Here is a 14,843-nt window from a genome sequence, read left to right as displayed (position 1 = left end):
TTCATTAAAGTCACGAAATAAATAATTACATGTAAATGTAGAGATTAAAAAATATTATATATTCCTTTTTATAGAGAGAAAATCTTAATCATTTGTGTTATTTTAATTTGTTCCTAGGTAAATTCTAACCAAAGGATTTAAAAGTCTGGGGACACACACAGCACCCCTAGAAAAAGCTCCTGTTTTGTCACACTGTGGCAATGATCTAACTCCTTTCCTCCTGAATGATCTACCTAACATGCCTTCCTCCTTCACGGAGTTTTTCCTCTAACCACTGAAATGTCTAGGTCTGGTCTGACTTCTCTAATTCATTTTAGCGAACAGCAACAACTACAAAGCCATCCATAAATCATTAATTAATTGTAGTATCTGCCACTGAATGCAAAGGTCTGAGTTCCTTCACATTCACTTTCTCAAAGCAAACCTGTAATTCACAATTCCTCACATGCCTTCTCCTTGTCGAGGGGAAGGAGCACGTGTTCGGTAATGCTGAACTAGATACACTGTCAGTTTCTGAAGAGTTAACACTGCCGGCTCCATCCATCAGATGGCCAGCGAAGCATCAGGAAAGAATGATGGATGTAAAATTATTACAGGGCTGCCATCCGATACACTTACTGCCATTTGTAACTAATGCTGGGACTGACACACTTTTTTTCATTATTAAACATCCACATTAAATCAACATTGGTCACTGTCATTTCATGTTTGGCACTCTGTTAAAGGGAGAGGAAAGGGCTGACAATGGCAGAGAAGAGAAGGTTGTAAAGGAAGAATTTCCAAGTGCCACGGGAAGCAAACTAAGCTTGGTGTACAAGTCCATCTACATAGTACGGGGCAAGGCTTCTTATGAACGTGACTGACCCCGGAAAGAGAAACTGCTTTCATTATTTAAAAAATATATATTATTCACCAAATTTTCATCTTATGCTGTGGAAATTTGCAAAGAATTTTAACCGAATCTCACAAGGATGTGAGATATTTCCCCAGCTATTCTGTGCAGTTACTGATGAATTCATAGCATGTGTAGCTCTTTAGATTTCAGGTATACTGCAGGCATCTAATGTTCGATGAATACATTCTCTGCCTTGAAAATTACATGTATGCATTGGTATGTGTATATCTCTGATGCCTATTTTATATACAAAAGCAATAGAGAAGTTGGCTTCAACATGCAGAGAGCACATATGTGAACCCACATATTTACTGATTTAACCTGGCGCCACGCAATGTTTTCCTGTACACGTGCTTGTATGTAATTTAACTCTCTGTAACACAGACAAGGTAGAAGACCTGGACATGTAACAGTGAAGACCTAAGGAGTTAGACAGATGACAACAAATAGAATCCAATCAAAACTAACCAGCTTTACGAAAGAAATATTTGAGAGTTCTGATGCCACTTTTATAATGTAGCTGTGGCTGACAATGGCCTTTTCCTACCCAATAGCCATTCTGGTCCTTCTTTTTGTCTCTGCCAATATCATCTTTGCTCTTAAGATATCCCCTAGATGTGAGTGCGATCTGGCTGCCACGTCTGCCACTCACTGATCACCAGGGTTGACTGGCTGATCTGGCTAGTCAGACAGGTGCCCTCCTCCTCCCCCACCGCTCCATGTGCGTCCCTCCCAGAGCTGCACACTCGCTGAAGAGGATGACCTTCCCCCATAGAGGATGACCTTCCCCCATAGAGGACGGCCCTTCGTCAGTCAAGGGTACACGTGTAGCTATGCTTCCCTACCAGAACTTCCCAACACGCTCTCAAGGTCCATTTGTAGAAGAAAGTACGGTAATCAAGCTTCCAGAAGTCCAGACACATCCAAACGAGGTGCTGCAAGTGGCAGCCTGCCTTTCTTACAGCAAAAGATGGCCTTTGATCTCTGGAGGGACGGGACAAGATCTCTAACTCAGTCCCCGAAAACAACTCCTCATCAATTTCAAGCAGCCCCCTTCCTGGGCCGGTAACTGCCGCAAAGATGTGCGATGGCCCAGCTCTACACAAGTGAGACGTGTGTGGAAGTCGGCTTGAGGGGGGCAGTGAAACATCCCCACATGAATGAGGAATGAACTTCAGCCAAGGGAAAATATAACTTCTTTCTGAATCGACCCGCCTCTATGGGACAGTCGTACTTGCAGCAACATTTTGTGACTCTAAGGGATAATCACGCTGACATCACTGAGCTGATAAACTAATGCCACCCAGCCCCCTGCTCCTAAATTTCATGATGTGCTCAAAATGAATCATTAGTTGTTGGAAGCTACTGTACTTAGAGATCCTAATACATGTGATGAAAACCATTTCTAACAGATACTACAGCGCAGACCTCCTCTTCCCAGGACGGCTACTTGGGAGTGAGGCAAGTAATCAGGGAAACTTCTGGTCTGCTCCTCATTTCGGAGCACGGGGTCTCTATTGTATTACTGTTGCCTGGTGGGATCAGGACAAAAACGGAGGTTTTTATCGCCTCCTATTAGATATGGATACCTTCAGACACAGAGTCAGATCCTGAGTATATAGCTGGGCAACACGGTGCCATCTGCCATTTGGGTGTTACTGAAGCAAAGGAGGTGGTTTTTACAAAGCAAATACATGAGGTTCTTCTGATTCTTCCTACCTGAGAAGCTTACTTATTCATCCATAACACTAATCTGTAACAAAGCTGGGTGATAAAAGATAACATTATTTGAATATACAATCAGGCTATAATTAACCAGAGATGACAATTATAAATAACACTGCGTCCCAGAGTTTCCAAGAAACCTGACATACACAGTTCCTGGGTATGCTGAAACACTTCCAAGAAAAGTAAAGAAATGAAAAATCTTTTCAAAGTCTTCAATTAAAATGTGTTTCAGTAAAAATGACTTTCATTATGTGTTTTGGTACATATGACTGGAAAACATTTGTCCCTATCTTCACACCTCTAATTGTTCTCGCTGCCCAATTACAGCTTTTCAGAATTAAGACATTCGAGTTGAGACAAGTATGTTGGTCATTTGAAATGTGGAGAAAAGTGAATACATGTAAGGCTTGCGTACTCAAGAAAACAGATCTCCTCTACAGGTTTCCAGTCACCTGGCTTGAGGGCCACGTTACCCCCTTTTAGACTGATGGGAGGCAGCTGGCGGAATTACTCTGCTTTTTTCTTTCCTCCTTTCCTTTCTCCCAGTTCCTTTCTTTCTCTCTCCTTCATCTCCCCGACTCCTTACACTCATTTCATACACTTGCAGGGTTTAGGAAGTTGGGAGTATTGTTTTAAGAGAGAAAACATGTCCTTCTTTGGGGATTCAAATGATATGAGAAGGTGACTGTGCAAACTATAAGGGGAACTTTTCATATATTGCGTTTATGTCTTTCGTTAGAAACTGTGGAGCAAAATTTCAAACCAACTACTGATCTAACTATAACTATGCCTTGGCTATGGATAAAGTTGGACGATTATGAAAATCTATTAAAAAGGTAGGTATGAGGAAGGTAACAATGCAATATGTCTAGTGATGTCACTTTGTGTGGAAGGATAAGCAGGTATATAACTGATAAGCTCAGCAACGTCGGGTCTGAATTCAGCCCCCATAGGAACTCACACACATAAATATGCCATGATTAACAGTCAAAATCATAGTTTGATCTAAACTGGAAGCTCTATAAAGGCAGATGACATATTTTCTTGTTCAATACAGCACCTCAAGTGCACAGCACCGTCCCTAATACATAAGGGCGCTAATGTTGAATCATTACCAATTAAAAGATATAAATTTGACATTATTTCATTCCCATGAGTTGCACAGACATAGATTGATCATTAATTCTGCAGAAATGTCAGCTAAGCTCATTCAACAGGAAAAGGCAACCACAGTAATACCTGCTTCTGGAAGAGCTTCAAACTCAAGTATCAAGGGTAATAGGGACGAATTAATTCGAATCCTTCTGCTGAGAAGGTTTACTTACACATTCCAAGAATTTTGCCAGACTATTCCAACAATGATTTAGACATTTTTATATTTTACCATTACAATGGTACAATATCATATTTTAAGATTTTTCACTTAAAAATGCATAAAAATAGAAGATTATAGTTGAAGATGTAACTCAACTGCTCTGAAAGTGCATGGTGAAGAGATTAGGAACATAAACTTCTTGAACACAGAGACATCTCAATTGGCCAAAAGATTTTGGCAGGTATTACTCCCAAAACAGATTTTTTCAAAGTTATTATAATTCTACAAAAGAGAAAGGCAGATTGAAAGCAGTAGTTTTCCACAGAGGCGACTCTCACTCCTGCAACCCAAATAGGAGGTGCTAATCAGAGAAATCAAAGACAGCCCGATCGCGGAGGTGGAACGAGAGGTGGAAATAAGGCCCCTAACAATGGACATCGATGGACTAAAATGAATGCAGATGGTTCCACTCTTGTTACTTAATCAAAAGGCTGAGCAGAGTCACTGGAGCCGGCATGAAGTCATGTGTTAGAACAACAGCTGATCTGTATTAGAGAAGATTAACTCGCAGTGCCGTGGTGGAGGGCCCGGGATTATTTTATGTACTTCCACTGCCTTACAAGCCGTCAGCACAATTATTGCCCTCCGATGTGAATGACTGATCTGTAACCACAGCTAAACAGCATGCTGCTTAGGGGCCTAGGAGCTTCATGAAGATGAATTTCCATACCATCAAAGTGCTTTTAATGGGCTCCCTGATCCAACCACAAGGTCTGTTTTGCAAGTATATAGAACTCGGGATGAAGGCTTCCTGTCCAAAAGGATTTGGTCGGTTGTCACTTGACAATTCCCAGCCAGCACAGGGGAGGAGAGGGGGGAGATAGGTAGAGTTGTCTCTGCTTTAGAGGATTAAAAAAAAAAAAAAAAGGGGGTACAGATGCTTGCTGAATGCAACCAACTGCTGTATCCACAGCTGAATTCAATGCGCTTAGCAAATAACGGCAATTTAGCTATGCTTGCGAGGAATAGCTTGAGTCACTTTGCATTAGCATCTGGCTGAGTGTTAAACTCATTTCTACATGGGGTGCAGAGAAAAGGAATTTCTGTTCAAGCATCCTTTCAAGAATGTTTAAATATTTGAATATAAATTCCTTTATGCTTGCTATCATTCCTTCTCAGAGCTGTCACTTTGCTTTCTCCCTTCCCTTCTGGTGCTTAGCTAGAAGATTTGTGTGCCCTTCGAGCAGACCAATGTCGCTCTTCTTACGCCGTGAGACTGCGAGGGATGGATAACTTGACCATGCTTTGCTCTCCCCTCCAGGAACAGAACAGAATGGAAATCATTTCTCCATCCTTTTGACCCATGTTGGGACCAGAGGAAAAGTACAGTTGTGACAGAATCACACATACATTTCCCCTTCACTGTGCAAATTGCTAGTTTCTTAGAGATTATATGCAAAATTCCATACAAAACCTGGGAAACTAGAAAGCCATCCAAATTAGCAATCTGTTCATCCTGGACAAGACTGACTTGAAAGCTTCCCACGATGATTAACTTTCAAGTTATCACTAAGTAGCTGATCATTTTTTCTCTTCTCTACTTTATCTATTTAGCCACAGGATTGTGAGAAAAGGAGATTCAGGAACACTTGAAAATTTCAATTAATAATATCAAATATTAGGGAAAGAAGTACACCACTCTGAGCATTCTACAATAGCATAATATTTTTCTGAATAAGACACAATGTAATTTAGAAAAAATAGTTTGAAATTATTATATCTCTGATAAATGCAGACGTTTCAAGGCATAGGTTTAATAACAGGTATGATAATGATGTCCGCATTTTTAAAGAGCAAAATTCGTTTTATAATAAAGTCACAGTCACCTAAAACTTGACAGTGCTTTGCAGTGGAAACATGTTCTGACAAGCTCAGGATCCTAGATACTTTGACGACGAGCATGAGTATCATCCAAGCTTATGCTGATTAAAGAAGATTCAACATTTTCAAATCCAGCTCAACCCCAAATACAAGTTGAGCCATCTCTGCAAAGCAAAATTCTCCCTCAGACTCAGATACTTCAGATGCCCTTTCATTTTAATACAAAGTCATGGCCAAAAAGGGGGTGTTACTTGCCCATAAGGTTTGGCGATGGACAGAAGAGAATTACAACTCTCCCCATGGGCATGAGGAGTTCCGGACTGACAGAAGGAAAAAGGGAGGAAGAACCATCCTTCTGAGGATGAGGAGAAGATAAAAAGATTAAGAAGAAAAACATTCTGGCACTTTAAGTATTTTGGGAAAGTCAGTCATTTTATGAACCAACCTTTTCCGTCCGGCAGTTGTTAAGACCTAGACTGTTCACAACCGCCACCTTCCCATCCAGCACCTGCTGCTCCCGCCGCAGCTGCTCCTTCATCTGCCGAGCCTCCTGGATTGCCTTGGTGACAGCATCATGGTCATTTAAGTAACCTGAAGATGTAACAGAACGAAGGATATGTTTTGTACAAATGCATGGATCGGTTAACTTTTAAACATAAAAATCGCTTCTTTTTTGGGAATGGCTAGTGTCTGGCATTTAATAATTTCTCAGTGGAATCAATCTACAATGAATGAATGAAGGACCAGTGACAACTGATTCACACAGTCATATACCAACATGGTGCCATGATCTGTTATCAAAACATCAATCATAGTTAAGTGAAATACAGTTGTTCCCACATGTTTGGAAAGACATTTAAAATATAATTTTTGAATAAACTTTTTTAGTTATTTGAATATTTTGTAGTGCAAAAATACAAACTATCTTTGATTTTTTTTTCCTATAAGGATCATTTGAATGTTACCATAGGTTACAGTTATTGATAATTATCACTATTAATCATTGACACTCTCTTAGTATTGGAAAGGTCAATTTAGAGTTTGAAAATGGCACTGTTTGGTTTGTTCTATACAGAAGGAACAAATCATCATTAACTGAGTGAAAGAAGAGCATTTCCCCCCTGCGTTCATCTATGATGAAATAAACCACAGGTGGCAGTGGCTTGTCACAGACACAAACCTGCAACAGTCAAGAGGCTAAATTTCAAGCACAGACAGTAACCCCAGCACCTGTAATTGCCTGGTAAGATATTGTGGCTACTGGGTAAATATAATCACACTTGATTCACACTTTTAATAAGATGGTCAAATGACCAACTTGTGTCCGCAACCCCACAATCCGGAGTTGGTAAAAAAAAAAAAAAAAAAAAAAAAAAGCCAAAAAATGTCTTTTAAAGAATAACAGGTGTAAGGAGACAAACTAATTTTAACTTAATTTTAGTTTTAACACTGGTCATTTATTTCTTTGATGCACATTCTGATGATAATCTGCATGATTTTTGGGTAGCAACCCGATGGGAAGGGATTGTTTTGCAAATATTAAAAGGAAAGCTAATATATCATCTTTCACTCTCCCTATATTTTAACTAGGGCATAAAATGGCATAAACTGAATCTATAATATGAAATTGCCCAGAAAAGGGACTTGTTTGTGACATGAGGCTAAATCTAACCAGATCCATTGGTGAATTGTGACAGATGGAGGGACTGTGAGACAGAAGGCAGGCACTAATCACACATAAAATGACCGGCTTGCCTCAACATGTTCCCTGGATTCCAGCAAACTTTACACCCTAATCCATTTTTAGAACAAAAAACATCTGGGCCATAAATCCTCTAATCTGCCAAAACACGCTATTAAATCCCATGATTTGTTGAAAAACACTAAGATTAAAGAAAGGAAATATAAAATGGCTAACTGCCGTGTTAGGAAAGTGTTATTAATACTCTTTCTTTGTCTCAATTATGAATGTTCTGGTACTAAAGAGCCTTGTCTAATCATGTCAGATTACACATCCTCGTCGTACTGCGAGACTCTTCTATCTGATCTGCTGATTGCCAAAAAACATAGACTACTTTCTTGCTGCTTAAACATTTCTATCGAAGAAGCTGATGTCAGATGAGTGCAGTGCTCCAGTGCTGGAATGCTTCTAAGTGGTCCGTGTGTCTTTTCCCCTTTATTACATACAGATTAGACCTCTAATCTTGAGGCAGAAAGGTAAGTCCCAGGGCAGCCAATAGAAAGGAGAGTCTTGAGAGCTACTACACATTTTGCTTTTCCATGCTAAACTCAGTGGAACTTATTAGAAAACAAAACAAAACATCCTTGCTCATTAGAAGTACAATATGAATCATAAACAACTATTTAAACCTAGGTCAGAACTTTAGGGTTAATATTTACTTTAGCTTTTGGTTGTTTTTAACCTCATCTTTATCCTCCACATCCTTGACTTGACAGTTATCTTGAACAGCCTTGAACTTACTCTGTTCATGAACACTGCTCCTCTAGAAATAAATGCGGTCTTAAATGACAGTGATGGTCTTGGTCTACGATCCTTCTGAGAACCAGCCTGGTTTCCTTCTCCTCTAACCCCTGTTCATGTACAACCTGGTACCAAGCGTTTTTGTAGCCTCTTTGGCTTCTCCAGAGCACAAGTATATTTGAAGTGGGTTGGCACCTGGCACTGAACAAAAGTATGAATTCTTTATGCTTTTTAGGCACTGCCAAGATGACACTGTGTAGGAAAAATGATTAATATAGATGCAAAAAGGATGCAAATTATGACGGGGGTGAACAACTGACAGACACACATATGTTCTGTACTGGCTAGTTCCAATTTGAGGTGTGTGTTCCCGTGCAGGTGGAAATAGGTGTTCACTTTAAAATAGACATTCTTGCTTTCAGAGACTGGAGCTTTAGTTAAAATGCTATCTGAAATTCTAACATTTGTATCTGCTTAAATCATAAAGCCATTTATATATTACAGGGTTGGATCATAATTGGATTGTTTGCTGGTTCTTAACATTTTATTCTTATCACAGTCACCAAATTCCCAGCCTTGCTGATTCCCTCTCTCAGTAAATGGTCTCACCTCTGATTTTGGAAAGATCGAGAAGGCTGAACTCTCACCTTCCGGCCCCATCCCAACTCCTACACCAGGCTAGCTTCAAATCTATCTCCATTTATGCCCATTGTCTCCTCTTGTTTCAGTGAAAATGGTGCCCACCCTTTTATTCCGGGCAAATCCCCTAAATCCGTGCTCTGGGTTTCTGTAACTCTCTACCAGTCATTCTCTTTCACATTTACATCATCCCCTTGAGCTTCTCTCCCATCTCTACCACCTCAACTTGTAAGTGCTTAAGATTCTCCTCCTTAAACAAGCAAATAAAGTCTCTCTCCACTTGTGTTGCCCTGTCTTTCCAATCCTGTCTCTTCACCTTCCAAGCCAAGCTTCTCAAAGCTTTAGCTCGTACTCCCCACTCCCTCCCTCACGCTCCCACTCCTGCTATAGTCTTGTTTCCACTCCATTGCTCTTTCAAATTCCAAACCAAGGGACGCTTCCCATTCCAGGCACTGACAGTTCCTTTGTTACTGAAACTCCTTCCTTCCTTGTTTCTCATCTTAGCCCTGGTTCCCATATCTGATTCCTCCATCTTCATATCCTCGCCTGGGATCCTTTCTTAATCTGCCCCTTAGATTTGGTCTAAGGTCTCAATCACCAGTAAAAATATTAACATTTTGGAGTTGGACAAGCCTTAATTAAAATCCTAACTTTGCTACTTCCTAGCTATATAAATTATACATGTTGTTTTACGTCTATAAATCTCAACTGTCTTACTGGTTAAACAGAAACAACCTCACTAGATAAAAACATGAATTTGTAAAGATTAAATGAGTTAATATGGTCTCTTCACATAATAAATGACAGTTGTTTAGTAACTGTCAGATTATTCACAAAATGGCAGAGTGACTTAGGTAGAATGTGGGCATTGGATTCAAATGGATCTGGGTTTCTACTCCTTAGGAAGTGTGATATATGCCAAATTATAACAGTTAATTCCACTGCGTTTCCATTTCTCTCAACTGTAAAATGAACATAAGGTTGATGGAAGAATTAAATGAAATAACACATGTAGATAACACTTGGTACACCTGAGGAGGTGGTAAAAGATGTTAATTCTTTTCTTTTTTCCCTCTTTCATTTTCCCTGTGTACTCATCCCCAGCAGTCCTGTTGCACGGCTTTGACTAGTGTGATAAAACCTGCGAGGGGACACAATTTCCCATTGGTACCGAGGTCCAGTGAAATGGCAGTCACCCATCAGAGGTCAAAAGGCCCCAAATCATCATCTGATGCATCTTATTCTGCCTTCAGTATATATTCCGGCAGCAATTTACATTTTAGGAGAGGACCAGAAGGAAGGGTGTGTCTTAAGGAGAGGTTTGGTGAGCATCTTAGAAGGAAAATGTCAGGGGAAAGGCCAGTTGGCCCCTCAAGTGAGATTTGGGAAATGCAGGTTAGGAATTGTAAATGTAAGAAATGTGAGATTCTATAACCTTGTTAAATTGACCACAATTTGTTTTTTTTGTACCTTGGCGTTTCTTCTTAACCATAACTAACAAAATTCTCACAATTAAAAAAGGCCCCTGTTATATATTTTTAGGGGTTAAAAAAAAAAAGGGAAAAACTAGAAAGTCCAATCGTAGATGGGGTAAGATCTAAACAGAAGGAGTGAGTACACGGCTGCTCCGCCAGGAAGAGCCCACAAAAGGCAGACGAAAAGGAGTAAGCTGCCTGTAGGGGGTTGAACTGTGGCTCTCAAAGAGGTATGTCTGTGTCCTCACCCCTGAATCTGCGAAGTGACCTTATTTGGAAAGGGCGCCTTTGCAGATGTTTAAATTACAGATCTTGAAATGAGATACCCCAGGTTTTGGGTAGGCATTAAGTGCAATGACTGGTGTTCTTACGAGAGAAAAGAGAGGGAGATTTGACACACAGAGACACGGGGAGGGAAGGCCAGGTGACGATGGAGGCAGAGGCTGGAGTTACGCATCTACAAGCCAAAGACACCAAGGGCTGCCAGAGCCCCTGGGAGCTGGGCGACAGGCCTGGGACAGGCTCCCCCAAACAGCCTCCAGAAGGAACTCACCCCACGGATACCCTGACTTTGGATTTCTAGCTTCCAAACGGTGAGAGAATGAATTTGTTTTAAGTGGCCCAGTTTATAGTAATTTGTTGTGGCGGCTTTCCAAACCAATATACCGCAATTGGTCTTAAGTGCGCTCGCGAGACTCGCGGGGTGATCGCAATGGCTGTAAAATACCGACTGCCTGCCTCAGACCTCTCATGCCTTCCAGACAGACACACCTGTCTCCCAGGCTCCTCCACTGCAACGTCCCATGCAGCAGTGTCTAGCACAGAAGTCATCATCCTCCCTCAGGCTGTTTTTTCCATATCCCAAATCCCTTTCCGGTTGCGCATCCAGTCGCTCGGGAGCCACCTCAGAGCGCTCCTGTACCCCACGTGTATGAACGGCAACCACGCGCAGGAGCTGTGCCTCCTCCTCTGCTCTCAAACGTGCCTTTTCTCCATCCCCACTGGCCCCTGCTTTCGCTGAAGCCACCTCATCTCTCACTTGGGCTAATGCCTTAACCTCTTTAACTGGTTTCCCAGTCTTCAAGCTTACGCTCCTTGAATCTGTTTCCTACTCTGCTCCCAGATGCAGCATTCTGAAATATTCCAAAAAAGGGAATTTGGTTCACTTCACTTTACCTGATTAAACACTCATCTCTCACTGTGCCTATTAGAGGAGCCATTTCCTAAACTGCTGACCTACATATACTGTAAAAAAAAACTCCATGTTCAAAGAAATGTGGGAAATACTTAGTTATAGTTAAAACAGTTTCTCCATTGCATGAATTCTCAGAATCTTGACTCTGTTAATGTGCATTGCAAATCTTCAAGAGATAAAAGCAGTAGGCAGCATTTCCCAAATATCTTGAAACACGAAACTCTTTAATGTTTTCCCCAAAACATCATTCTGGGATAAATTCCAAATACTTTAAGTCTCTTCACGGTATCAACTCTACTTATCCTTCCCGCGTCATTTCCTGCTGGTCTCTCAAGAGTTCTGTGCTTAAGCTGTACCGAACTATTTCCTGTTCCAAGGACAGGCCTTCCTTGTCCCACCCTCACTCCTGTCTCTGGAGCTTTTCTCTTACACTGAAATACTTTCTTTCTGGTGTGTTTTGAAATCTACTCAAACATCACCCCTTTTGTAAGGACTTTCCTGACATACCCCAGACACACTCCTTCACATCATTAGTACTTCCCACCTCCATGCTAATGCAAAACCTTGGAGATGCTTTCACTGTTCACAATGCTTTTGTTTTTCTAAGTTTGTACTGCACATAAATCTATGAACTATTTGAGAGTATTTCTTTTCTTTCAGTTTTTTATTCCTTTGGCCCACAGCCTGTTGAAGGAGTAAATGCGTATTTCCAAGTTGAAAGTATCTACCTTTAGAATTCCAAGTTCATTGATTATCTCTGTCACCCTATCAATAGAAGCCTGTACCATATGACACAGATTTGTTAAAATTCATAGATTTCACGGGTGCTATCTGGGTAATACAAGTTCTTTTTTTACTACATTTAATTATCTTACGTAGAACTTTTTAGCTATAGGCAAAAGTAAGGGCACATATGTTTCAAGTTACTTTCAACAAATACTTTTTTTTCTATTTTTGAGGTCAGTTATCAAATTTTTGGCAGCCTGATATGTAGCTATTTCTTTGTCTGTGAAAATTCATGAGAATTAGATAATAAATGTGAAAGCAATTTGTAAACTGTAAAGTGCTATGCAAATATTAACTGTCTGATGTTAAATAATATCCCTAACTTCCTGAGAATCCAATGGCTTTCTATGAAACTCTTATACTACTCTTGTTTAATACCTTTCCCTCATAGAAGTTTTTTCCCTTAGAAATGCAAACTAATGAAAGTTTAACCTCCTTCCTACCATCGTATTTTAAATTAGCAAGTTGTAGAAATAAAATACCAAATTAACAGACTTGAAGGTACTTCCCCTCATTTCATTGAATCAGTGTGCATCTACTACATTTGCTCAGTAAAGTTTTAATTTTCATGCGTTACTGCCTCTGAGGAATGAAGGGTAAGAATATGTTTTAATGTCTTCCAAAGACAGGACAGAACAAAGACTACAGGCCTCTGAAGCCCCAGTCCAAGACATTTATCTACTTACCCTCCAGAGTTAGCAATTGTATGGCAGAGAGAAGACATTCAACACTCATTTATGGGATGGATGAGGGAAAGGAAAACAGGTGATTGAGAACAACAACCGGTACAGAGAGGCTGTCGCTAGGCAACGACTAATGAAATGAAAGCATGGAGCCCAGGGACCACGACCGTGAGGCCTCGACCCCCACTGGGCCGGTTACCAGGTCTTCATGTACACGTGTCTCCTTGAAATTAAAACAAAGGCAATAACCTCAGACTCCCAGGACTGTCTACACTGGGCCAGGGGCCTCCTGAGAAGCCCTGGGTAAGCACTTGGCCCCTTTAGGCCTCAGCTCCTTATCTGGAAAATAATACGTTTTCAAGAGATGGTATGGATATTTGCTCTATCTAGTTAAAGATCCATAATTTGAAAATGAGCTGCAGTGAGAAAATAGATTAAACCTGCTTTGAGAAAAGTCTGAAGTGTTACACGTATGGCACAGCCTGGGGGGAAACGGCCAGTAAGGGAAAGATAACATCTGGTCACAAGATTCTAAAATTATCCATCATTCTTCTGAACTATTCATGCTTTTTAAGGATCCCTTTTCATTGGAACTGCCCATCACCTGCATACCTTATCAAAAGCATTCTTACAGAATACACTGTAATACTGGTCACCAGCCTCAAAAACTCACTTTCTATATTTGTAGCTAATAGATATATAGCAAAGAGCCCCATGTCATTAACGATAACTTAAGTTATCTTTTGGTTCACAATTTTCCATGGTTTATTAATGGCATAACACATTAATTCTTCTTTCAGGGGTGACCTTTACAACACCATTAATGCTCACAGCTTTTATCCAACTACATTATTACTCATTACAGTTTCAGCTTTCAACATCTGCATGTGTTGAAAAGAGAAAAGTAAATTGTAGTGGCATCAAATCCTTGGAAAATATGAGCAATGTGTATGTGCTGAAGGGACTTTTCAGGGGAAAAAAAATAAGAGAAGTTTTAGTAGTGGAAAAAGTCAGATGATAAATGTCGTTAAATACATTCTTGCCTTTCTAAAATATTTTGTCATACTTAAACCCTTGGAATGCTGAAGTGAAAAATCCTCACATGATAAACATGCAAATATATTAGTTATCCCTTTAGTGAAATACTCCAGTTCTGGCGACACTGCAAAAGGAGCTCGTGTACCAACTCTATGATATTTATGGGCCTCTATGTCTAGTACAGAAGTGAATCATTCTTGCCAAATAAAACATTTTTCTCTGTTACATGCTTAAGACATGAAAGCAAATCTTATCTTGGTGTCCATTTAGGATGCTGAGAAGAGTGACTGAGAGATCATAACAGGATGGTGCACAATGATAAAAAGAACACGTATACCCCAAGCTCTTCTCAAACTTCTCAAAACTTCAGGCTTCACTGTTTCTCTTCTCACTGCTGTCCCCTTACCACCGCCCCTGCCCCAGACTGACTTCCTCTTGGCAAAGAGTCTGGAATTCAACTTTGTAGAGATTGAAGCATTTGAATATATACCCCTTCCACTTTCTGGCTGTCTATTCCACAACTTCTCTAACTTTACCCCCTTTTCCCTCATTTCCTTCAGCCTTAGAGAAAAGAAGAGGCATTTCTTCTTTCCAAAGATAATCCTCTCTCATTTCTTCTTGCTAGGTCTCTGCAACTTGTCTTTGTTTATATACAGACATAAGATTTCCTATTCTAAAGCCTGGCTCTACTCAGCCTTCTCAAAGTAAAATCACTTCTCAACACCG

At 40.3% G+C, this 14,843-nt stretch overlaps 1 protein-coding gene across 11 annotated transcripts in view; it reads right to left on the bottom strand.

Annotated features, from left to right (window-relative positions):
* Window positions 1-14,843, bottom strand: part of SOX5 (SRY-box transcription factor 5) — a 903,217-nt gene that overhangs the window by 24,368 nt on the left and 864,006 nt on the right. For all 11 annotated transcript variants that reach the window (XM_032473064.1, XM_032473061.1, XM_032473062.1 and 8 more), the window contains one exon: window positions 6,265-6,410. In XM_032473064.1, the coding sequence (XP_032328955.1) occupies window positions 6,265-6,410 (146 nt within the window). The remainder of the gene's footprint in view (window positions 1-6,264; window positions 6,411-14,843) is intronic.

This window comes from Camelus ferus, chromosome 34 (assembly GCF_009834535.1).
Source record: "Camelus ferus isolate YT-003-E chromosome 34, BCGSAC_Cfer_1.0, whole genome shotgun sequence".
NCBI classification, from domain to species: domain Eukaryota; kingdom Metazoa; phylum Chordata; class Mammalia; order Artiodactyla; family Camelidae; genus Camelus; species Camelus ferus.
The sequence above is the reverse complement of the archived record's forward strand: the minus strand, read 5'-3'. Positions and strand labels throughout refer to the sequence as shown.